At 42.6% G+C, this 24,321-nt stretch overlaps 2 protein-coding genes across 5 annotated transcripts in view; one reads left to right on the top strand and one right to left on the bottom strand.

Annotated features, from left to right (window-relative positions):
* The window catches only part of LOC144679535 (sperm-associated antigen 1-like), a 503,898-nt gene that overhangs the window by 457,003 nt on the left and 22,574 nt on the right, over positions 1 to 24,321 (top strand). The window contains exon 20 of one of the 2 annotated variants that reach the window (XR_013576360.1): positions 15,890 to 15,907. The exons of the other annotated variant lie outside the window; for it this stretch is intronic. The gene's annotated coding sequence lies outside the window, so the exon portion shown is untranslated. Of the gene's footprint in view, positions 1 to 15,889; positions 15,908 to 24,321 lie in introns of those variants that run through there. 2 annotated transcript variants of the gene reach the window in all.
* pabpc1b (poly A binding protein, cytoplasmic 1 b) overlaps positions 1 to 24,321 on the bottom strand; it is a 28,725-nt gene that overhangs the window by 3,752 nt on the left and 652 nt on the right. The window contains exons 2-13 of one of the 3 annotated variants that reach the window (XM_078540029.1): positions 23,566 to 23,691; positions 11,678 to 11,871; positions 10,060 to 10,175; positions 9,539 to 9,678; positions 8,285 to 8,379; positions 7,622 to 7,759; positions 4,573 to 4,668; positions 3,993 to 4,265; positions 3,729 to 3,819; positions 3,467 to 3,580; positions 1,704 to 1,846; positions 772 to 856 (exon numbers count right to left, since the gene is read on the bottom strand). In XM_078540029.1, coding sequence (XP_078396155.1) covers positions 772 to 856; positions 1,704 to 1,846; positions 3,467 to 3,580; positions 3,729 to 3,819; positions 3,993 to 4,265; positions 4,573 to 4,668; positions 7,622 to 7,759; positions 8,285 to 8,379; positions 9,539 to 9,678; positions 10,060 to 10,175; positions 11,678 to 11,851 — 1,465 coding nt within the window. In that variant the 5' untranslated portion in view covers positions 11,852 to 11,871; positions 23,566 to 23,691. Of the gene's footprint in view, positions 1 to 771; positions 857 to 1,703; positions 1,847 to 3,466; positions 3,581 to 3,728; positions 3,820 to 3,992; positions 4,266 to 4,572; positions 4,669 to 7,621; positions 7,760 to 8,284; positions 8,380 to 9,538; positions 9,679 to 10,059; positions 10,176 to 11,677; positions 11,872 to 19,439; positions 21,550 to 23,565; positions 23,692 to 24,321 lie in introns of those variants that run through there. The other 2 variants (XM_078540027.1, XM_078540028.1) reach the window with 2 other exon arrangements.

Here is a 24,321-nt window from a genome sequence, read left to right as displayed (position 1 = left end):
GTACAGTTAACAATTAGGAAAGTAAACAGCATATTGGTCTTTATTGCAAAGGGTTCGGAGTATAACAATAAGGGGGTCTTGTTACAATTATACAGAGCTTTGGTGAGGCCATGCCTGGAATCCTGTGCAATTTTGGTCTCTATTAAGAGAAGGATATGCTTGCATTGGAGGCAGTACAACAAAGGTTCACTAGGTTGATCCCTAGGATGAGGGGGTTGTCCTATGATGAGGGGTTGAGTAAATTAGTTCAATATTCTCTGGAGTTTAGAAGAATGAGAGGTAATCTCATTGAAACATTCAAAATTCTGAAGAGGAGTGGCAGAGTAAATACTGAGCGATTGCTTTCCCTGAATGGGGAATCTAGAACAAGGGGTAGTGTCAGGATAAGGAGTCAATCATTTACAACTGAGGTGAGGAGAAATTTCTTCAAAGGGTTGTCAATCTTTGGAATTCTCTACTCCAGAAGGATTATGGATGTACCACCATGGAATTAGGGGGGCCGGGCAGGAAAGTGGACTTGAAGCCAAAGATCAGCCATGATATTAAACGGCAGAGCAGGCCATTTCTTCTTCTCCATTTCCTATTTCTTGCGTTTTTAAATGCCACTGATTTTAACTATAATCTACTATTCTGCTAAAACAAATACATTAGGCAAGATGCCATGACCAACCACTATACTAAATTCATTACGCCAATAAGCCTGCTCACAATCATGCAGAAAGAACAATTTCTTTTTTCACTATTCTTCATTAACTTTAATTGAATTCTTACCCAGCATCTGCTTCTGTTCTTGGGGAGGGGCAGCAGCCAGCATGGAAGCAGTCAGGGGCTCTTGGCCTTGTACATGAACTGCAGGCTGAAAAGGAAGAGCGTACATCCAATAACTTTTGTCATTCCATCAGACGATTATGATATTTCAGAAAAGTCAAATTTAGAACAAAATTGCCCTTGGATCACTACCCATATTACAGCACCAGATACATTATTTCCATGCATCTATGTGACCCAGTGGTCTCTAACTGGTAAGGGTTTGCTGATAGCAACCAGTAAACCTTAATTGTGGAGCTATGTTGATGGGGTTATTGTTGTTACCAGAATAAACTTAAGCTGGGAGAATAGCTCAAGAACCAGCGTAAATAACAGCTGCAACTAAAAGACAATGATGTGTATAATGCCAATATTGAGCTAATTTATAACTAATTGAAACAAGCACATAGAAGCTTTAAAATGCCAGCATATTTTATCCAGATTATTACATATTCAAAAAGTGCTTATAAAAATGCTTCCATATTTGAAATTATGACAAATTGCATTCAACATGTATCACTGATTAAAACTGGTTTAATGTTTTACTCAAAGGAAAGACGGTGCAGACTCAATCAGTAATGCACTTAAGTATCATGCTAGAATATAAGCTCAGGTCTTTGGTGTGGAGCAAGACCCCACAACCTTCTGACTCATGCATGCATTACCACTGAGCCAAGGTTGACACATGACTGCATGTATATTAGGATGTGTCAAGTTTGCTGACTGGTTTACATGAAATAAGCTAATGGCTGTAAGGAGAGTACTAAGGGCACAACCAGCTTTCCTATTAGACTTAGCTCATATTGTAATCATATTCTGCATAAACTTCAACAGTTAATTTAGGAGAACTGCAGCATAAATACTTGAGAGCAAGAACATTTGCATAGCATACATACCTGTTGCATAGCAACTGGAGGCTGAGCATTTAGATGCTGTTGAGGATTGCGTACTCCTGCAGCATATTTGTATTGTGTAAACGAACGGACACCAGGAGCAGTAGCACCAGGGCGAGGTCCCATTGTCTGTGTTGCTGTGTTGGCTTACAAGAAAATAAGGATAAAACACTCCCAAAAGTTCAAAAATCTTCAAAAGCATCTTTTGACTGCAACTGTCTGAGCTATCACAAAGTAATACAAAGGGAAATATTGGTAGCTAGTATTCTTATACTTCCTTGTTCTATTATTGGTTAGGCCACCTGGAATTCATTGGGTAATGTAATTTTAGAGAGCTTTTCCTACAAATCATCAGTTCAGTTTCACACAAAAGAATTAGGGACAATGTCTACCCGAGGAAGAATAATACACGTTCCATTAAGCCGGGCATAGATATTGTAGCAAATCAAATGGACAGGCTTTGTTGTTATCAGGATATACAAGTAGTAAAAAATTAGTTGATGGCAATTTTCGAAGAACTTTATATAACAACGCACTGAACGAATTGCCTTCCGCGTTGAGGAACATTATTTATCCCACGAGCTCCTTGCAAAACGTTTTGGCTTTTAAGCTTTGACTTAGGATGCCCCAAAGCACTTCACAACAAATGAAATACTTCAAGTGCAGTCACTGTCATAATGCAAGGAAATGAGGCACTGCAAGCAATTAAATTAATGGCCTTGGTTTAAAGTGTTTCATTTAAAGGCAGCATAAATTTCTGTGCACAATCAAGCACTATTCCCTTTCAATGGAAATGTGACCGGTAAAACATCACCATCTTAAATTCCCAAGACAATAAACAAATATCAAGTGTAAGTTTCTAAATGCAGATAAGCTCCATTTTGAGTATAGTGATAAATGCAAGCCTTTTCAAGCACTTTGCTTCAAAATAGAAGAGCAGCTTTAAATATCCAAGTGCAACAAATTTCCTATGTATTTTAGATTTCCATTTTTAACAAATAAAACACAAGACTGATTGAGACAGTGGGATAGTTCGCTAATTGCAGAAAACAAATGTAGTTTCATCGCTGAGCCTGCATTTCTAAAGTGACTACATTTCAAAATACTTCATTGCCTTTGCAGTGTTCGGGGTGTTGTGAGGTTGAGGTAGCCAAATTTGTTTCTTTTACCTCTATCCACTACAACTACTTATGGAAGGCAAGCAGCCACAGCAAAGCTTTATGTCTCTTTAACTCCACAAATTAAAAAAGGAGGGAATAATTTGCCTGCTTCTTTGAGAGATGGATGCACTGCCATCCCACCTTCAATTGTCTTAACTGTCATCTCACCAACTATACTGAGCTAGAGATTTGACCAGACAATGAAAATAACTCGGTGGTTATTTAATAGAGGAGACATGGGTCTCACCTACCTGCTGGAAAGCCAGTGAGACACCCATGTCACTGCTTTTTGGGAAGGCCAGCCACATTAAGGGCCAATCAAGCACTTAACTAGGCAGCGGCCAGCCCTTCCCCAAGATCATGAACCCCAGGGGCAGCAGCCCTGCTCATTAAGAGCTGCTGGCTAATCAAGGGCCAGCAGCTCTTGAATGAACGGCAATGCCTGCCACCGAGGAGGGCAATAAATTCCACCTATTGTTTCCAGGCTACTTTGAAGTTACAAAAGAAATGATTGGATGCATGTAGTGCAATTATATTCAACTTAAAACAGATATGCATGACCCTCTCATGGCATGTACAAAAAGCACTTAAGTACAGTCAACTCACCAACACGTTGAGTGCTCATGACACGTGGCACCTGAGCAGAAGTTGGTCTCATGGAACTGAGGGTTGGTGGTCGAGGACCTGTTGGACGCATGCCACTAGGCATGCTCTGGAATGCTGGCAAAAGAAAACAATTTCACAGGCATTGAAGAAATTTGAATCAGGGTGTAAACAACACATTGTCCAAATGACAATTTACGCCACACAAATGTTTATGCCTGATTAAAACAATCCATTAATACCATTATTTTGTTCATATACTCACGTTGGGGCCTGACACTTTGAGCAGCCCATCGAGGGCTTGGCCGAAGCTGTGCAAGCTGGCCTGCTGGATAATATGCAGCACGGTTCTGAGCCTGTGCGAACAAATAGTTTAGTTAACCATTTGTCAAGCAAGCATTTTAGAAAAGCAGGTGCTAATTGTAGAAGTGTTCATTATTTTGTGCACTGGATAAACACTATATCCTCTTATATATAAAATTTGAATCTTCGCTGCCAATTTTTCTTCCGGTATACAACAGACATTTACCTGAGGAATAGCTGCCATGAAGTATCCAGAGGGTGGAGCAGGCTGATAAGGATTGATAACAGGGTTTGGTACAGCCCTGACACTCGCCATTCTCTGCATGTACTGGTTTGTCAAATGAGCTTGTCGCTCTTCTTTGCGCTGAGCCAGAGCAACATACAAGGGTTTGGTACTAACGATCCGGCCATTCATTTCCGTTACAGCCTTGGTAGCCTCTTCTGGTGAGGAGAAACAAACAAACCCAAAGCCTTTGCTGCGCCCGTGCTCCATCATCACCTGTACAGATAAAATTGAGATTATTACACCCTGTTGAAACATTCATTAATCAAATTATCTGAACATTTCAAAACCGTTGTCTAGGCAATGTCTGCAGAACGGACTAAACCATGCCAACCAAGAAATCAAAAAAAGTGCCAGAGCTGAAAGCAAAATACTCAGTGCATTTAAAACTGAATTTTTAAATAAAAGTTATCTATGACTAATTTATCTCTACAACACACTGGCACAAAATGGTTCCTCGCCCAACAGGCATTATGGTAACAATGCAAGTGATTATGGAAATGATAATAAAACAGGCTAATACCTTAGCACTGGTAATTGTGCCAAATGGTGAAAATTCTTTGCGCAGACGCTCATCATCAATACCATCATCCAGATTTTTGACGTAGAGGTTGACCCCCTGTGGAAATGGAAAAATATCCATCAAGTTGAAATTAACTAGCTTTTAGTCACAAACATACTTCAAAAACCACTAGTACAGTATTTTCTAGATTACAGGCTACTTTCTGATCTTAACTTGTCCTTTGGACAATTAGCAGGTCCAAGGAAACTATGGATTACTTGCAAGCTTAACAGAAGCAGCATGATATATACCATACATAGAGCTAAGCAATCCCACAATCAAGTCAAAGTTCTGCAGTTCTGCCACATGTAGCCATGCATAGTAAAGTATGTCCTCAGAGATATATCCTGGAGCCCAGCAGAAGAGTGCAAGAAACCAAGGCTAAAAAATTTGCAACCATTGTCAGCCAGAAGTGCCAAGTAGATCATCTATCTCAGCCTTCGCCAAGGTTCCTACCATCCTAAATACCACTCTTCAGCCAACTCACTTTCAGTAATGTCCGAAAGCACTGGTATAGCAAAGGCTTAAGGTGCCCCAACAAGCTTCCAGCTGTAGTGCTGAAGATTGGATGCCAGAATTACCCCACCCCTTTATCCAAGCTGCTCCAGTACAGCTACAACACTGTTACCTACCTGCTAAAATGGAAAACTGCCCAGTTACCTTGTCCATTAAAATGTCAGACCATCCTATTACTGTCCCAGCAGACTTATCGCAATCAAAGTGCTGCAAGGTGCTGTTGACCGTGCTACCACGCAGCACTTACTTGCCAAACTGTTTCACACCAATGCTTGGGTTCGGGGTCTCCAGGCCTCACTACAACCTTAGCCGAAATATGGACTAACGAGCTGAAAAATGTAATTCATTACGACTGCCCTTGACATCAATCCAACATCTGACCTTGTAAAATTAAAGGCAAGGGAGTATGGAGAAAATATCTCCATTGTCTGGAGTCATACCTAGCCCAAGGGGAGATGGTTGTGGTTGTTGGATGTCAATCATCTCAGCCCGCCCCAGGACATCAATGAAGGAGTTCCCTAGGGCAGTGTCCTAGGCCCAGCCATCTTAAGCTGCTTCAACGATCTTCCCTCCACAAGGTCAGAAGTGGGAATATTCAACAACAATTGCAGCTTTCAGTTTTGCTTTCAATTCCAGGTAAAGCAGTTCGTGATAGCATGTAGCGAAACCTGGACAGCATCCAAGCTTCAGCTAAGTAGGAAGTAACATGGGTCAAGTTTTTTTTTTTAATTCGGTCATGGGAGGGGGGGTTGTCACTGGCTAGGCCAGTGCCCTTGAGAACTGAGTGGCTTGCTAAGCCATTTTCAGAGGGCATTTAAGAGTCAACCACATTGCTATGGGTCTGGAGTCACATGCAGATCAGACCAGGAAAGGGCGGCAGATTTCCTTCCCTAAAGGACATGAGTGGAGCAGATGGGGTTTTTACGACAATCAACAATGATTTCATGGTTAGCATTAGGCTTTTTCAATTCCAGATTTTTTCTATATATTAAATTCAAATTTCGCCATCTGCCGTGGTGGATTCGAACCCAGGTCCCCAGAGCATTCCCTGGGGTCTCTGGACCAGTCCAGTGACAATACCATTACATCATCACCTCTCCTGAGGTGCCAGACAATAACCATCAACAAATCTAACCACCACCCCAAGGCATTATCATCACTAAATCTCCACCAACAACCTTGGCTCACCATGACCAGAAAACTAACAGGGTCAGCCATATGAATAGCGTGGCTATAAGAGCAGGTCATAGGCTAGGTATCCTGCAGCAAGTGCTTCACCTCCTAACTCCCCACACCTTTCCACCTTCTACAAGGGGCAAATCACAAGTGCAATGGAACACTCTCCACTTGCCTGGATGAGTGTTGCTCAAGAAGCTCAACACTATCCATGGCAAAGCAGCCCACTTTGTTCAGCACCCCATCCACTACTGGTGGATCGTGGCTGTAGTACATCCACAAGATGCACTGCAGCAAATCCTTCAACTATACCTTCCAAACCAGTGACCCCTACCACCGAGAAGAACATGATCAGCAAGCACACGGAAACACTACCACCTTCAAGCTACACACCATTCTAACTGCTCCTTCATGGTCTCTGGGTTAAAATCCTGAAACTCAACCCAACAGCACAGTGGGGCTACCTGCAGTAGAGTGGCTCAAGACCGTAGCTCACTACTGCCATCACATGGGCAACTGGGGGTATGTAATAAACACTAGGCCTTGCTAGCAATGTCCACGCCACATGTATGAAATTAAAAACAAAAAGACTTTGGGATCAGCTCTTGCTTAGTAATAGAAACAGTTATATTCACTAGAGTCATTCTGAAGACAGGATTGCCTTTATTGCAATACAGAATTATCAACCTATTGTAGGTAAAAGAAACTTCTTTCTTTCCCTTTGAAATAGAAACGACTTCCACAAAATGTGGGCTTCCATCAGCTCTAAGAGGTTATTCTTAGTCAACTAGGTATGTCATCAATGCCCACATGGAACCCGTAAGTGTCTTTGCATATGTCACTGAGGGGCAGCAGGTAAATGAGAAACAGCAATTGAATACCCAAATATTCAGGTCGACAACAACTAGGTCACTTTAAACCAACTTTGCTCGCAGCACTCAGCAAAGATTGCACATGGAAAAACAAACTCATTGATGGCTTATTTTAGTGTTAACTTTAAACCCACAAATTATTGACAAACCGCATACATTCTCTGAACCTTCGGGTGAATCTACATCTAACTAGACCAGGTCAAACTCTTCCTTCAAGATGAACCAATAGCTGAGCAATCTGTTTGTAGCTCAACAAAAATACACAATGAAAATCTAATTCCAGTAGTCATTTTGCTAAGAATAGTAAAGTGAACTACCAGAAGTGACCTTCAAACAGCTCAACACAGTTCAACAAAGCCATATATATCTGGCACCCATTTTAAGAGATAAAACTTCACTTGCTTGAGGTCAGCGAGTTTATAAACACTAGCAACTCTGCTACTCACCTGGTACCTTGTGATCCGGTCCTGTTTCATCTGTTCAAATTTGCGCTTCAGCTCTGTCTGTCGCTCTACCTTTTTCTGGGCACGGCCAACATAAACCTGTCTCCCGTTGATTTCTTTGCCATTCATCTCATCGACAGCCTAATAAATGCATACATTAGTTTAAAAAAACGGGAAGGAATGGCCAGAGTGCAATTTCAGTCAATGCATAAACTGAAGGCCAAAATAATTTGTTATAGCTACAACCCACTCTTTCTGCTAATAGTCATTGGAGATTGAAATGTTGTATGCCTGTTAAATGACTGCATACATTATTCATACACAGATAACTCCATGACATAATTGCTTGGTATACACCTCTGTAATCAGTGCAAAACACCAAGAGAAAAAATCCAAGTAGCCATATGCTTGGCCTCTATTAAAACATCCCTAGTCATCACACAATTGGGCCACAATGCAATTCTCCCCCACTTCTTTTCCACACCCAGAAATACCAACAGCACAGCTGAGACTTGGAACTTTCCAAATGGTCTTTTGCAAAGGTTGGAAACCTTTGAAGGGCTAAATACTATCAATTGAAAATTATGAACAAAATCCATTTCAGAAAAGTACTTTTCTAGACTATTCACTTGGCCTTTACAATACATTTTAACTGCAGCTACTCACCTTTTGTGCATCTTCATGCTTTTCAAAACTGACAAAGCCAAAGCCCTTAGATCTTCCACTGTCATCTGTCATGACTTTTACACTCAGGAATGCCCCTATAAAAGATTGCACAAAATACGTAATGAATTTCAGTACTGAGTATTAAAATATATTGTTACAAACTTTTGCTGGTTAATTGATTCAACGCAGTACAATTTTAAACCCAGAAATTGTTACATCCTTAAATTACCTCGCACTGCGTTTCTTGGTCAACTCTACCTCTGAAAAGTGACAAGGGGATGGGGAACAGGCCAGTCATGCTGGTAGTTAAGTGATAAAGCCAGAATCTCAGGTAATGAAAGCAGAGTTATACATAGGAATACTAAAACACCAATGAGGTAAGATATTATGATTAATAGCTACAGACCAAAATATCTTCCTGTAAACCATTAATAATTGAGAAGTAGCTTACAGTGTATGGTTAGTAAAAACAGAATAAAAATCTGTTTACATGTCATTATCTACAGCACATTTCTGCACCCTGGAAAGCCAGGCAATGTAGTCCTATTTGTTATAGACTTTGATCAGAATGAGGTTTAGCGCTGTTGCTTCATAGGTAGATAAATCCTACACAAGAGGATCAGCAGCCTGAAACTCTCAAAGCTGTCCTGTTTAATTTGTATGTAATTGCTACTGCTCTGTAACATCCAATATATGCCACACAAAGACCAAAAAAATACAGCCATCTCAGGGATACAATCAGTACAACCATAACTATTCTTGTTACACACATTTCATGAAATACAAAATTCAAGACAAAAATGACTGTTCCAAGCACTTAAAGCACATACAGCAATGGCTCATCACAATAAATCAGCAGGAAATGCAATATAATTTTTGCATACAACACAGATAGGACGGGAACAAAAACAGAATTACCTGGAAAAACTCAGCAGGTCTGGCAGCATCGGTGGAGAAGAAAAGAGTCGACGTTTCGGGTCCACACGACCCTTCAACAGAACTGAAGTATGTTGAAGGGTCGTGTGGACCCGAAACGTCGACTCTTTTCTTCTCCACCGATGCTGCCAGACCTGCTGAGTTTTTCCAGGTAATTCTGTTTTTGTTTTGGATTTCCAGCATCCGCAGTAGTTTTTTGTTTTTACAGGTAGGACGGGGTTGGGGGAAAATCAAGTGCTTTCTTGATCAAAAATCTGATAGCTGGAGTGATTGGCAAGGTCAACAAACAAAAAGGCACAAAAGTGAAAGGAAACTCACCGAATTTGTTGAAGATTTCTTTCAACCTCTCATCATCCATATCTTCCCCAAAGTTCTTGATGTACACATTGGTGAATTCCTTTGCTTTGGCTCCAAGCTCAGCTTCACGCTCTTTGCGGGATTTAAAACGACCTACAAAACTATAGAAAGCATAATGTTGAAATTAGTTGTACATAGTATTTTTTAATTCTTGTTTCTCCAAGTAACCAGGAGTGTGAGCCCTCGCTAATGCTGTCCCTTTACAGCCCAGAAATGTTGAAATCAACTGCCACACCCCATTAATCACCTTAGTTCAAAGTCAGCCACGTACTTACCCAGATAAAATCAGACTTCCTGACAAATTCGAAACTAGAAGCATGATTAAGCTTTTATCAGCATTTTTCCTGCGGTACGTGGCTCTCATGGTAAAAAGCTTCCTGATATTTAGAGTGTCAAGTCATTTATTTCTATTTTCTGCGGTAGCCTTATTTCCAAGCCTAAAGTCTAGCAAAAATCTGGATATTTAAAATCCATATACATACACTTTACGATCGTTAAGAAGCATGCCGTTCATTTTTTCAATGGCTCGTTCTGCCGCTTCATGGGTTTCAAAATGAACAAATCCATAGCCCTTAGACCCATTTTCATCACAGACCACCTGGGGAGAACAAAATCCTTGGTCAACAATTCACAATCAAAAACTTTATATTGCATGATTTAATGATTTTGTTTTACAATCAAAACTGCATTTTCTATATTGACTAATTTTTGACATGATACAACAAATTTTGTTTATACAACGCCTTTAATATAGAAAAATGTCTAAAGTTACTTCAGAGGTGTAAGTCAGACCAAAAGAGCTGTTGATCCTAAGCAGCAGATGTTAGGAGGGGCTGATCATCAGTTTTGTCAGAGGTGGACTTGAAAAAGACTTTGAGAGGCAGAATGGTGGAGGGAAGGAATTCCAGAGTGAGGCCAAGACAGCCAAAGACAGTTGCCAAAGGTGAGCTGAAAGAAGGGAGAACAAGAGCAGACAAGATATTCTGGGGTAGTTCTTGATGTGATTAAGATAGATTCAAGGCCATGAAGGGATTTGAAGACTGGAATGAGAATTTTAAATTAAAGGCATTAGACAGTGTAAGTTTGTAAAGATAGGAGCGAGACAGGATGTGGGCAGCATAGCTTTGGATAAGCTGGCTTTTAAGGATAACAGGCCAGCCATGAGAACAATTATAAAAACAAAGTGGAGAAACTCAGCAGGTCAGACAGCATCTGTGCAGAGAGAAACAGTGTTAACATTTCAAGTCCAATGAGTCTTCTTTGGAACTGCAATTGCTGCCAGACCTGCTGAGTTTTTCCAGCACTTTCTGTTTTAAATTTCAGATCTCCAGCATCCACAGTTTTTTGCTTTTGTTGCAAGAGAACAATTGATTAGTTCCAGCCTGGAGATGACAAAAGCATGATTGAGAGTTGGGCACTTTGTGAAACATTTATTTCAGGGACAATGGATGGAAGAGCAGCTTATTTCAATTTAACAAATTAGACTTGGGCTTAAATACAACCCTGAACATTTGGGATTCAAGTTCTGAAGGCCATTCCTTAAGCAAAACAGTTTCATCCATCTCAACGTATATGAAATACTGCCAAATTTAGTGAAGTTTCAGCTCTGGGCCTGGAAGAGTGTACAGCCCTAGTAAGGAAATCTAGCTTAATCTGGAGTTGTATCAAATTCCTGCACATGAGGGTCTGTATGTGACACTGAAACATCCACATCTAGATTACTCTGTTCAACTTCCAAGCACTAGAGGCAGTGCGAAAAGATCCAGCTTAAAGCATCTGAAAGGGTGAAGAACTTGGCATTGTTTACTATAGAAGACTCGGAAAATATTCATGATTCTTAAGGAAACAGGTAAACGAAACAATAAAATGTTCATGGTTGCCAAACTCTATAACCAGGGAAATGGGCTCTAGTTTAGGAGAGGGATAGTGTACAATTTATATTAACTAATTTACACAGGTGACGTGTTAACTAATTATAATACAAATTAAGGGTAAGTGCTCATTTTTGCTAGGCCCACTGTTCTCAAAAAAAAATGGTATGGGAAACTTTGAAAATTGAAAAGATGAAAGGACATCAATTGAGGTCTCATTAATTCTCACCTTGCAAGAAAGTATGTTTCCAAAAGCTGAAAATGTGTCATATAAAGCTTTGTTATCAATGGATTTGTCCAAGTTCTTAATGAAGATGTTGCCAACTCCAGATTTCCGCAAAGATGGGTCACGTTGAGACCACATGATACGAACAGGCTTGCCTTTGATAACATCAAAGTTCATTGTGTCCAAAGCACGCTCGGCTGAGGGGAGAAGACAAAAACTTTCAGTATGTAATGCTTGTTTAGATCAACAATCTGCCCAGGGGTTAAAAAACACTGAACATCTGCAACAAAATAAATGCAGCCAGCATCTGAAGGAGTTTACATTTCAGGGGGATCAGCTTCATCGAGTTATGAACCTGCCTCATTCTTGCATTGTTAGGGATGCTTGAAGCCTGGACATAAAAAATAACTCTTGGGCCTTAAAGGGCAAATCACAGGGAAAAAGATTTCACACCACGTACAATATTATGATACAATCTTATTCGTGAATTATCATCTCACACAGCCAATTCAATCCACATCTAATAGGTTGGCTTAGAACTGAGTAGTTCTGTAAGGTTTTTCCTTGCTACTCAACTTCCCCACCCCTATGAATTAGTTATATACATCGCTTTTAGAGTCCACAGGCATGTCAGATTCACAACATAACCGATTGGATTTTGTTGTCAATGGTGATGCAATGATGTTTACCACTGATCTCAAAGAAAACTGCCCACAAAGATCTACTGACATCTGCAATGGGGTTTTCTCCTTTCTAGTCAGCATGAATCTAGTGCGAAGTAAAGGGGATCTCCAGGCATCCAGCACGTGATGTCATCAAGCAGGGTAATCAGCTAATCACACTGAAGAGTTCTCAGTAAACCAGGAAGCAAAATGCACTTCTTCATTTTTTAAACTTATTTTACAGGAATCAAACCAAATGATTGGGGCATACACTGAGGATTAAGGCACATGCTGAAATAAATTCACATTTTAAAAAAATGTTTGATATCGTAAGAAATTTGACATTCCACAAATATAAAATTAGTTTTTCAGGGGCAGTGAAGCTGTTTACTAGTAATTATGAGTTTAGTACACCAAGTGTCATTGGCGATTGCTATATTTTGCTTCATTCTTTGGAGAGAACACTGCTCAGCCACAGGTGCTAGTTCTCCCATCCCTTCAGGCTTTAACATAAAATTTAAATGCTGGCAGCCATGACCCTTTCATCAACGCTGCTTATGAAAGCATGTACAATGACACGATACTCAAACTACAAGCCCTCCTTCATTTTAACCTACAATACAAAAACAAACTAAAGAATTAATAGAGCTAAGGACATCTACACTTCTAATTAATCACAAACCTTTCCCCTTGTAATAAATTGCTCAATTTCTTTTCTCTAAATAGAGCATTTTAATTTAATTAAATCCATTAAAAATATTAATTGCATTGGCATTCTCTATTCTTTCAAAGGGCTGCCAGACTTCTTATTCCCAGGTTTTAGTTTTAAAAAGGCATATTTCCAAGCATGTAAACACTTCATTTGAAGATATCCGCACAAACCAATCGGGGGACACCTCTTTTCCAAGCAGAAGTTCAATTACCCAAAAACATCTATCTTAACTTCTGAATGCCCTGCTTACTCCTATTCTTACTTCTGTACCATCTAACAATCGTTTCTACAATTTGGTGATCAGAACTGTGCATTCTACTTAAAATGGGATCTGGCTTTACGCAATGCAGTGTACAGTCATTTCTGACTTGTACAATTTAAGCTTGTTATGGACAAAGAAATAAGACAATTTGCAAAAAAATGTTTTGAATTGGGGGAAAGAGTGGATTTTAATAAAATAAGGCAGGTAGACTGGGAACTGCTTCTTGTGGGGAAATCTACAGAGGGCCAGTGGGGGGCGTTCAAAAAGAAAATGGGGAGGGTACAGGCTCAACATGTTCCCTCCAGGGTGATAGGAAGGAGTAACAAGCCCAGAGGACCATGGATGACCAGAGATATTCAGGATACAATGAGAAAGAAAAGAGAGGCTTTTAGCAGGTACAAGGGAAGCAAATCAGCAGAGGCATTAGTGGAGTACAGAAAGTGCAGGGAGGATCTTAAGAAAGCAATTAGGAGAGCAAAGAGGGGATATGAGAAAGCTATGGCTGGTAAAAGTAGGGAAAATCCCAAGATATTCTATAAGTATATCAATGAGAAGAGGATAACCAGGGAAAGAGTAGGGCCCATTAGGGACCAATCTATGGGTGGAGCCACAGGACATCGGTAGAGTGTTGAACGAATACTTCACATCCGTCTTCACCCAAGAGAATGAGAATGAAAGTATCGAACTTGGGGAGAGAGACTGCGAGGTTCTTGAGCAAATTGATATAGGGGTGTGACAAGGTATTGAAGGTGTTGGCAGGCTTAAAAGTGGACAAATCTCCAGGTCCGGATGATTTGTGTCCCAGACAGAGGGAGGCAAGTGAGGAAATCGCTGGGGCTCTCACCCAAATTTTTAATTCCTCTTTGGCCACGGGGGAGGTGCCAGGGGACTGGAGAACAGCCTAATGTGGTTTTGCTATTTAAGAAGGGTTGTAGAGATAAGCCAGGGAACTACAGGCCAGTAAGTCTCACGTCAGTGGTAGGGAAACTACTAGAGAAAATTCTGAAGGAGAGAATCTATCTCCACTTGGAGAGGCAAGGTTTGATCAGGGATAGTCAGCATGGCTTTGTCAGAGGGAGGCCATGCCTAACAAATTTGATTGAATTTTTTGAGGTGGTGACCAGGTGTAGATGATGGTAGTGCAGTTGATGTAGTTTATATGGATTTCAGCAAAGCCTTTGACGAGGTCCCACATGGGAGACTTTAAAGGTGACAAATACACATGAGATACAGGGTAATTTGATCAGGTGGATTCAAAATTGGCTTAGTTGTAGGAGACAGAGGGTGATGACAGAAGGACGCTTTAGTGACTGGAAGCCAGTGTTCAGTAGCGAACCACAGGGATCTGTGCTGGGTCCCCTATTATTCATCATTTATATGAATGACATAGATGACTTTGTGGGAAGGTAGGATTAATAAGTTTGCAGATGACACAAAGATTGGCCAGGTGGTTAACACCTGGGCTACAGGAAGACAGACAGGCTGGTCAACTGGGCAGATAAGTGGCAGATGGAATTTAACCCTGAAAAGTGAGAGGTGATACACTTTGGAAGGAGTAATTTGACAAGGAAGTATTCAATGAATAGCATGACACTAGGAAGTTCTGAGGAACAAAGGGACCTTGGCGTGTGTGTCCATAGATCTCTGAAGGCAGAAGGGCATGTTAGTAGGATGGTGAAAAAGGCTTATGGGACACTTGCCTTTATCAATCGAGGCATAGATTACAAAAGTAGGGAGATCATGTTGGAGTTGTATAGAACCTTGATGAGGCCACAGGTGGAGTACTGCATGCAGTTCTGGTCGTTATAGGAAGGATGTGATTGCACTGGAGGGGGTGCAGAGGAGATTCACCAGGATGTTGCTTGGGATGAAACATTTAAGTTATGAAGAGAGGTTGGATAGACTTGGGTTGTTTTCGTTGGAGCAGAAGACTGAGGGGCGACCGGATCGAGGTGTACAAGATTATGAGGGGCATGGACAGGGTGGATAGGGAGCAGCTGTTGCCCTTAGTTGAAGGGTCATCACAAGGGGACACAAGTTCAAGGTGAGGGGCAGGAGGTTTAGGGGGGCGTGAGGAAAAACTTTTTTACCCAGAGGGTGGTGATGGTCTGGAATGCATTGCCTGGGAGGGTGGTGGAGGCGGGTTGCCTCACATCCTTTAAAAAGTACCTGGATGAGCACTTGGCACGTCATAACATTCAAGGCTATGGACCAAGTGCTGGTAAATGGGGTTAGTTAGGTACGTCAGGTGTTTCTCATGTGTTGGTGCAGACTCGATAGGCTGAAGGGCCTCTTCTGCACAGAGATTCTGTGATTTTATTCCTCTTTAGATCCAATCCTGTAACGTGTTCTTTTATTGAAGTTAAACATTCAGCTTTTAATTACAATGTTATTTAAAGTGATTTAGATTTGCCACCTTCATACTTAAAAGGCTGAGCAATTTTAAGTACAGGAATCCACTGTTATTATTCAGAAGGTTGGAAATTCTATGATGTAAGCATCCTATTGATTAAACAAACAAGCTTGTGTCACAATGCTGAAAGCAACCCTAAACTAATAAAATTGGAGATGCAGTTCAGGCAGCATCTGTGGAGAGGGAAGTTAACACTTCAGGCCACTGACCTTTCATCAGAATTGGAAAAAGTTAGCCAAGTACAGTAGGTTTTAAGCAAGTACATAGGCAGGGAAGGCTGGGGGCATGGAGGGTAGGAAAGAACAAAAGTGAAGGCCTATGATAGGGTGGAAGCCATGAGTGATTAAATGGCAAAATGGACTTGTGAAGATGCAAAAGATGGATCTAGAGACAGTGTACATAGCAACAGCAGAATAATTAACTACTGTCCAAAAAAATGGGAGCAGTGATTAGGATCTGAGATTGTTCAATTCAGTGTAGAGTCCAGAAGATTAACTCAAAAGATGAGGTGCTGTACCTCAGTGTAAGAGGCTGAGGATATAGATGTCAGAACGGAAATACAGCAGAGAATTAAAATGACAAGTGACTGGAAGCTCAGGAACTCGTTGGCAAGCTTAACTGACATGTTGCACAAAATGGCCACCCAATCTGCACTTTGTGTTCCTAATGTAGAGATCTTGTGGCGCAGTGGTCCCCATCTCTAGGCCAGAAGCTTTGGGTTCAAGTCCCACTTCAGAACTTGATGGCCGCTGAAGGTATGCTTATAATGTGGCAAAGCAGATTGATTACCAGCCTGTAAATCCTTCCAATACACCTGATGGCAGGTGGTAAGAACGAGTGTTTCCTGGTTAGCCATACTACAGAAGGCAACCACTGCAGTACTTTGCAAAGCATAATCATGGACCAATCCAATGGAAGTCCATGGCTTAGGGTTTAATATCTGAGGAGGAGGAGGAGAAATGTAGAGGAGTTCGCATTGTGAGCTGCGAATAGTCTGCTAACCAGAAAGCAGTGTTTGATGCCCTGGATGATGGCAAGGAAGGAAGTAAAAGGGCAGATGTTGTTTCTCCTCTGCTTGCATAAGGAGGGATCAATGATAGCGATCGAGGACACCAGAGATTGGTAAGTAACTGTTCCTTCAGAAGACTGAAAGGGGTAGAAAGGGTGAGAAGGGAGACTTGTTTAGTGGTGACATCACGTTGGAGGCAACAGAAATGGTGGCGGATGATCCATGATGTGAAGGGTGATGGGGTGCAAGATGAGGACAATGGGAACCCTAATTGGGTGGGTGTGCAGGAAATGCAATGGACACAGTTGAGAGTCCCATCAATCACAGATGAGGGGAATCCTCAATTGAGGGAAAGGGAAGGCAATATCAGAACTATGCAATTTAGATGACAGGACTAAGTTTTATCACACTATACTAAATACTGGTTTTAAACTGTTTTGCATGCCTTCATCTTTTCCTTCTCCATTCTTATCTGGTTCATCTTTTTAGAATTTTCTACGCCTGCAGAATTGAAAAGTACTGTTTTTTTTTAAACAGTGTTGCTTCATTGTCCCTCAAGCCCAAGGTTATGAAAACACTAATATGCCTCAAGCCCAGGTGTGGGTACTCAATGTCAGGCAAAGACAGCTTGTGTGTAGAGATGCAAGCTGCTGGGTCCTGGTGGTCTTCAGCATAGTGAGGTGTTTCTGCACTTGTTAGCACCATCTCGAATGTCATGACTTACTCTGCATTATTGCGAATTTAGCCCACATTCAAATCATTTTGAACTATGAACTCATACCTAAAAGATCTGCCTTCTACACTGCCAAAGCTAACTTCAGAAAGCACTTACAGCTGATAAGAGACATTTTCAATACATCACTATGATCTCTATCCAAGACACAGGACAACAGATTGGATTTGAAATCAGCTGATACATTCCTAGTCCAGATTTTTTTATTCAGAAAAGCACAAAGATTTTTCAACAGGCTCTATTTTCACCCTTTGGTTTCCTTCCCAGAAGGCTGTGGCCCACGCTGGTTGTAGCACCAGCAGCTTCAGCCTCTTCACTCATTCTTCATGACTAAGCTAATGTCAGCATGTTAACTGTGAGAACCACTATAAAGCTCAATCCGATAAACATACATGATTGCCATGTGTTTTATCCCGTTCCCCTACTATAATGAGATAATGGTGCCTCATGGTTCACCCATCAGATCACCCAATAGAGCAGCGACCTGACCAGGGATGAGTTGGACAAGAGTCACTCAACTGTTCAACTTATTCATAGAAGCAGCTGGTGTACAACTCACCTGATGTGACAATTAACTTTCAACCCAACAGTGTTTGCTTACAGCATGCCCAGTCAGCAACTCAAAACACTAGAGCAACAGTTAGGTTAGAGGGTTAATTCTCTCAATTTTCATCCTGCTGGTTTAGACATACTGCCCTGGTTTACCTAGGCTACTGCAGAAATGTAAATCAATGCCAAAATAGATTCAGTTGCTGCATACTATTCAAGTGCATGCAATGAACTTGCATTTACATAGTGGCTTATGTGACCTCAGAACATCCCAAAACATAATGCAACTTTTGATGTGTAGCTGCAGTTGTAATGTAGAAAATAATTGCACACAGAAAGTTCCCCCAGATAGTAAGGAGTTAAATGGCCAGATAATTTGATTTGGTAACACTGATTCATACAGAACCATGGGGTCTCATTTCCTTGAGGGGGCTGATGGGGTCTCAGTTTAACAGCTCCTTCAAAAGATGGCACCTGCAGTGAAGCCCTCCCTCAACAAGTACTGTGCTGAAATATCAGTGCAGATTATCTGCACACATTGTTGAAGCAGAGTGTGAACCAACAGCCTTCTGACAAGAGGTACAATTGTGACCACTAAGCCAAAACTGACGTGATGCAGCACTATATATTCCATGAATAATCCTATGACATAGAATTCTGCTGATGGCTCAGCAGGTTTATTCAGCCGGCAGCTGAATCATTTTGATTCCTGATCTGATTTACTAGTTGACTATCAAATCAGGGGCATGGTATGCAAACTCAGCTGACCTCAACCAGGACTAGGGGGGGTGGGGGGGGGGGGGGGTGAGAGAGAGGAGTCTAGGCTCCACTTCTTCACAAATTGCACCGAACCATACTGAGCAGTTTGTGCATGGAACAAGCAAGTTAACTCACATGGACACTCGGGAGCGAAATATCAAAAGGTTGTGCTGAAATGTGATTCAATGAGCCCATTAGTAAAAAGGGGGGGGGGGGGGGGGGAGAGAATACGCACGGGGCCCTCCTTCCACGCCCATGGCAAACGCGCACAACTGCTGGGGAGTCAGAATATAAACTCGCTTCTGGAAGCCGCGCTTTATGAGACACACCACATGGTGGCTGCAAAAGTCGGCAACTCGGGGCCTGAATGTGTGCTCGGGCCTCGGGGCATTTAATCTACACATGGGGTGAGGTGGGGGGGGCTTCTATATCAACCGGAGTCTGGGACTTAAGGAAAAAAAAATAAGCTCCGGATGATTTAAACCGAGTTGAAGCAGAGAGTGAGAGTAAGTGGGGCCTGAGGCCGTTTCACGTGGTGCCGACATTTCTCCCTCCCCAGTGTCAAGTCACCCAGACACCCACCCACCCACCGCCGAGTGGGAGACCCACCGCCCTGTCCCCAGCCGCCCCCACCCCCCACATACACCCACCCACCCACTCACTCACCGTCGGCCGGCTGCTGGAAGTTGACATAGGCGTAGCCCAGCGAGCGGCGGGTGATCATGTCCCGGCACACGCGGATGGAGAGGATGGGCCCGGCCGGCGAGAACTTCTCGTACAGCATCGCCTCGGTCACGTCGGGGTGCAGGTCGCCCACGTAGAGCGAGGCCATGGGGTAGCTGGGGGCGCTGGGGTTCATGGCGGCGGCGGAGGCAGAGGAGGGGGGAGGGAGGAGGAGGGAGAGAGAGGAGGAGGTGGGGGTGGTGGAGAGAGAGGAGGAGGTGGGGGTGGTGGAGAGAGGGGGAATGGTCACCTTTTGGGAGGGGGAAGGGAAAGGAAAAAAAAACTTCACTCACTCAAAAAACAAAAAGAAAACTCCAGAGCCCGGGAGGAGGAGGAGGAGGGGGGAAAATCCCGGGGAGAAAATCAGCTGGTTTGGGAGGGATTCAAACGGATCAAGCGTCGAGGGAAGAGGGAGAGAGGGGGGAGGCCGGAGGTGGAGCGGCGGAGAGAAGGGGGGGGGGGGGGGAGAGAGGAGGGGAGATGGCGCCTGCGGCCGAGCCGGGAGGGAGGGAGGGAGGGAGAGTGAGTTGGATCCGGATGGAAGGCAGGTTTCTCTCTCTCTCTGTGACGATTCGGAGCCGCTTCCTCGCGGGTTCTCTCTCTCTCTCTCTCTCTGTCTCTTTCCTCCTGGTCGGCGACGTCGGTTTATTTTTAATTTGTATTTTGTTTTCTTCTCTTGGTTCCCAGACGTTGAGAAATCTTCTCGGTGATTTTTTTTTCCTCTTTTCCCCTTTTCTCTTTGAGACGTTGAGACTTTTGGATGATTTCGGGTGATTTCTTTTCCTTTTTTTTTTCTCTTTTTGCCTTTTCTCCCCCCCCACACACACGGCCACCCGGCTTCTTCTTTTTTTCTTCTTCTTCTTCTTCTTCTTTTGGAGAGGGGGGGATTTTTTTTTAAATTTTTTTTTGGGGGGGGTAAGAGTTTTTTTTTCCGCTTTTTAAATTTTTTTTTTCTTTTTTTTAAATCATTTATGTATAGAGATAGAACAGAAAAGTGTGCTGACGGGAGAGCTCGGATGGAGCCTGGTGCACACGGACACACACACACACACACACAGCCGGGGATCGGAGGGTCAAACCGATCAGCTCGCCGTTATTTATAGCCTCGCCTCCGCGTCACTTCCGGCAACGCACGCCTCCTCCCCGCCATTTCCTCCCTCGCACAAACCCCCACCCCCCCTTGGCCCCGCCCCCTCGACCTCGACCCTACACGGCGCCTCGCGCCTGCGCGGCCGGCGGACGTCACAATCGCACCTCCTCCGCGCTCAGGAAAAAAATAGTCCCCACCTACCCCCACCAACCTTCCTTGCCGAAAAGTAATCCCATACTTTGAAATGCTCGCGAGATTTCCTCTTACGCCGATCCGCCCCCCTCCCCCCCCACCACAGGTGAGGAGGCGGTTACCTAGGGACAGGTAATACAGCCTGAAGTGGTCACCTTGATGGCTTGCCCCAGGATCTGTTTACTTAGGTAGGCCAGATTCAGTTATCAATCACTTTTACTCGCGTGCACATTTTTTCTACCCCCCCCCCCTCCCTCTATCTTCAACACATGTTTTTTCGTGGCCGCCTCACAGGTGTAGAACAAAAACCTGCACGAAAGGACAGAGGAAATAGCCTCAGGGTCCAAAACGTTGCTACTACAGCAATGTAAACTTTAAAAAAAATATATATATACCACAATATGCAACAGCTTTAATAGAGAAATATGCCCTGGGGCACTTCACGGAGCATCGGAAAATTTAGCACTGATCCAAATAAGGAGATATTAGGAAGGGTGACCAAAAGCTTGGTCAAAGAGGTAAGTTTTAAGGAGGGTTTTGAAGTAGAAGAGGGAAAGGGGTTTGAGAAGGGACTAACTTATTAAATTGATTATGAATTAAACCATTGTGTTCAGTCCACTATCACAAACTCTGTTTCCTTGCTACTGATTCCATCCCATTCCCTGGAAATGGTCTGACGCTGAACTAGACTGTTCACAAGCTTGGTGCTATATTTGACCCCAAGGTGAGCTCCCTATCGCACATCTGCATCATCCATCATTAAGTCTGCCTCTGTAACGTTGCCCGATTTTGACCTTGCCTCAGCTTATCTGCTGCTGAAACACTTGTCTATGCCTTTCTTACCTCTGAACATGATTATTTGAATACACTTCTGTCAAACTTGAGGTAATTCAAAAATCTGATGCCCATGCCGTAATGCGCATCAGGTTACAATTAACCTTCTCCCCTGTGGTCGGTGATCTACATCGGCTCTCAGTCAAGCGATGGGTCAATTTTAAAATTTTCATCCATGTTTTCAAAACGATTCATGGCCTCCCTATTTATGTAATCGTCTTCAGCCCTAAACCATCTTCCTGCCCCACTAATTCTCTCTACTCTGTTAATTCTGGTCTATTGAGCATTCCCAATTTTAACCACTCCACCATTGACAGTTCTTTGGCTGCCTGAACTCAAGGTTATGGGATTCCCTCCCTATATCTCTCTGCCTCTCTTTCATAGAAGAAAATAGAAACATTTACAGCAAACAAGGAGGCCATTTGTCCCATTGTGTCCACGTGTTTCCTCTTTAAGGTCGCTCCTTAAAACTTACCTGTTTGACCAAGCCTTTGATCGTGTGGTTTTATATCTCCTTATGTAGCTTAGTGTCAAATTTGTCCCGTAATGCTCCAGCAAAGACCCTTGGGATGTTTAATTATGTTAAATACACTATATAAATGCAAGTTCTTGTTGAAGTTCTAAAGCATGGGATACAAAAGGTTACAGACTCTGAAGTTTCAGGAGGGTTGTAGTGCTTGAGGAAGTTACAGCAATTGGGAGGGAAAGGCCATAAAAAGATTTAAACACAACAAGGAGAATTTTAAATTTGTGGCATTGGAGGACTGGAAGGCAATTTAGGTCAGCAAGCAAAGAGGTGATAAGTCAGCAGAGCTTGGTGTCGGATGAGATATGGGTGGCAGAGTTTCGGATGAGCTGATGTCTGTGGAGGTTGGAGGATGGGATACCATTGAGCAAAGCATTGGAGTAGTCGGGATTAAGATGACAGAGCCATGAATGAAGATTTCAACCATATATTGGCTGAAGTAGGGGCTGAAACCAGAGAGGTGGAGGTAAGATTTTTGAGGGAGCAAATTGGGGATTGGACAGCATGGTTATGAACAATCTTTTTCTGCCTGAGCCGGCTGCCAGGGAAATTGAAAGGAATTGGTGGGCAAAATATGGGGCAGACTTTTACGCCAGTAGGATTTTATGGTCCCGCCGAAGTTGATGCAATTTAGAATGGCCTGCCGCATTTTAGGGCCCTGTCCCCGCCACAATGGTGCTGTAAAATTCTGGTAATGGAGTTTTAAGTGAGGGCCAAAGACGATGGCTTTATTTCCCAATGTTTTAAGTGGAGGAAACTGTGGCTTTCCTCTGACTTTAACTGGCAGCCAGTTTTAGGCTGGTGTGCTTGTGATATCAGTTCAAAATTCACCCACTGCAGGAAATTAAGAATCAGGATATTTTAACTCTCCCACTCTTCCTGGCCTCATAAGTGAAGTGACCATATTTTCTAAACCGAACTCAGGGACACAAGGCGTGGGAGCAGAGCAGAGAAGCCAGGATGGAAAATGTAGGTTGCACAGTATAGTGAGGAGAATTTTTAGCAATTTATATTTGAACAATTGCACACATATGTGACATACAAATGCAAAACGAATGTTCATATAATTACTGTGGATGTGACATCACACTATTGAAGCCTATTCAGATAATGTTTATAAATAACACTGTTCAGGAACGTCAGTTTTTCTTATCCACTGTCTATTCAGAAAATCTTTCTTCTCATTAATGTCATAGCTATAGCAACCGCTATGGTGCTGGACCATTCATATTTGTCCCCGAATATAATTTTAAATCCGTTCCAACTAGACTGATATTTTCCACCTGAGGTGTGAAACGCTCTCTGTCTCGGACGATTTCATAAATGTCTTCCCGATGGGAGACTTCAGAGCTTATTCATTAAGAAAAATACAATTTGATCCAATCTTTGCACCGTGATGATCTCCGAGGTAAAGTAACTCAACTCACCCACCAGCTTTCACCACACCCTTGGCTTCTCCTCCGATTTTTTTGTCCCACTCATATTAAAGGATCCACTGTACCGCCAGTGACTCGTGGCTGAAACCGTTGCCTCCTTATGGGATGAAACCTAACCTGTGTGGTCAAGCAGAATCACAAAGCAGCTATGTAAAGCCCATTGAAAGTATTCAAAAAAAGGCTTGAAAAGTCATTCTTGTCCCTAATTACCAAAGTTACTCAGATGTCTTACACAATTGCGGTCTGGAGACACTCGAGAACAGATGTGATCAACTCTGCTATAATAAAAGCAAAATACTGCAGATGCTGGAAATCTGAAATGAAAACAGGAAATTCTGGAGAAACTCAGTAGGTCTGGCAGCATCTGTGGAGAGAGAAACAGAGTTAATGACTGAAGAACTGAAGAGAGTTAGAAATGTGATGGATTTTATACTGTTGAAGGGAGGGTGTGTGTGGGGCAGGTGGAGAAAAATAGAAAGTCAGGGATAGGAGAGATTTGACAAAGATGTCATGGACATAAGACAAAGGGAGTGTTAATGGCAGTGTTGAAGGCTAAAGAAGATGTTACTAGTGGCATAAGGCTAAGATGGCAGAATATGTTAATAGCAGAGATCAACTCTGCTGCTCTTTTGCGAGATTGCTGCTGAACTCGAAACTTCCACTACTTGTTATCTGCCAGCAAATCTCTCAGTGGCTACCAGCTACAGAATTCGAAATAGCTAACTGAAATAAGATTTAAAACAACAA

The sequence above is a fragment of the Cetorhinus maximus genome, chromosome 4 (assembly GCF_964194155.1).
Source record: "Cetorhinus maximus chromosome 4, sCetMax3.hap1.1, whole genome shotgun sequence".
Lineage (NCBI taxonomy): Eukaryota > Metazoa > Chordata > Chondrichthyes > Lamniformes > Cetorhinidae > Cetorhinus > Cetorhinus maximus.
The sequence above is the reverse complement of the archived record's forward strand: the minus strand, read 5'-3'. Positions and strand labels throughout refer to the sequence as shown.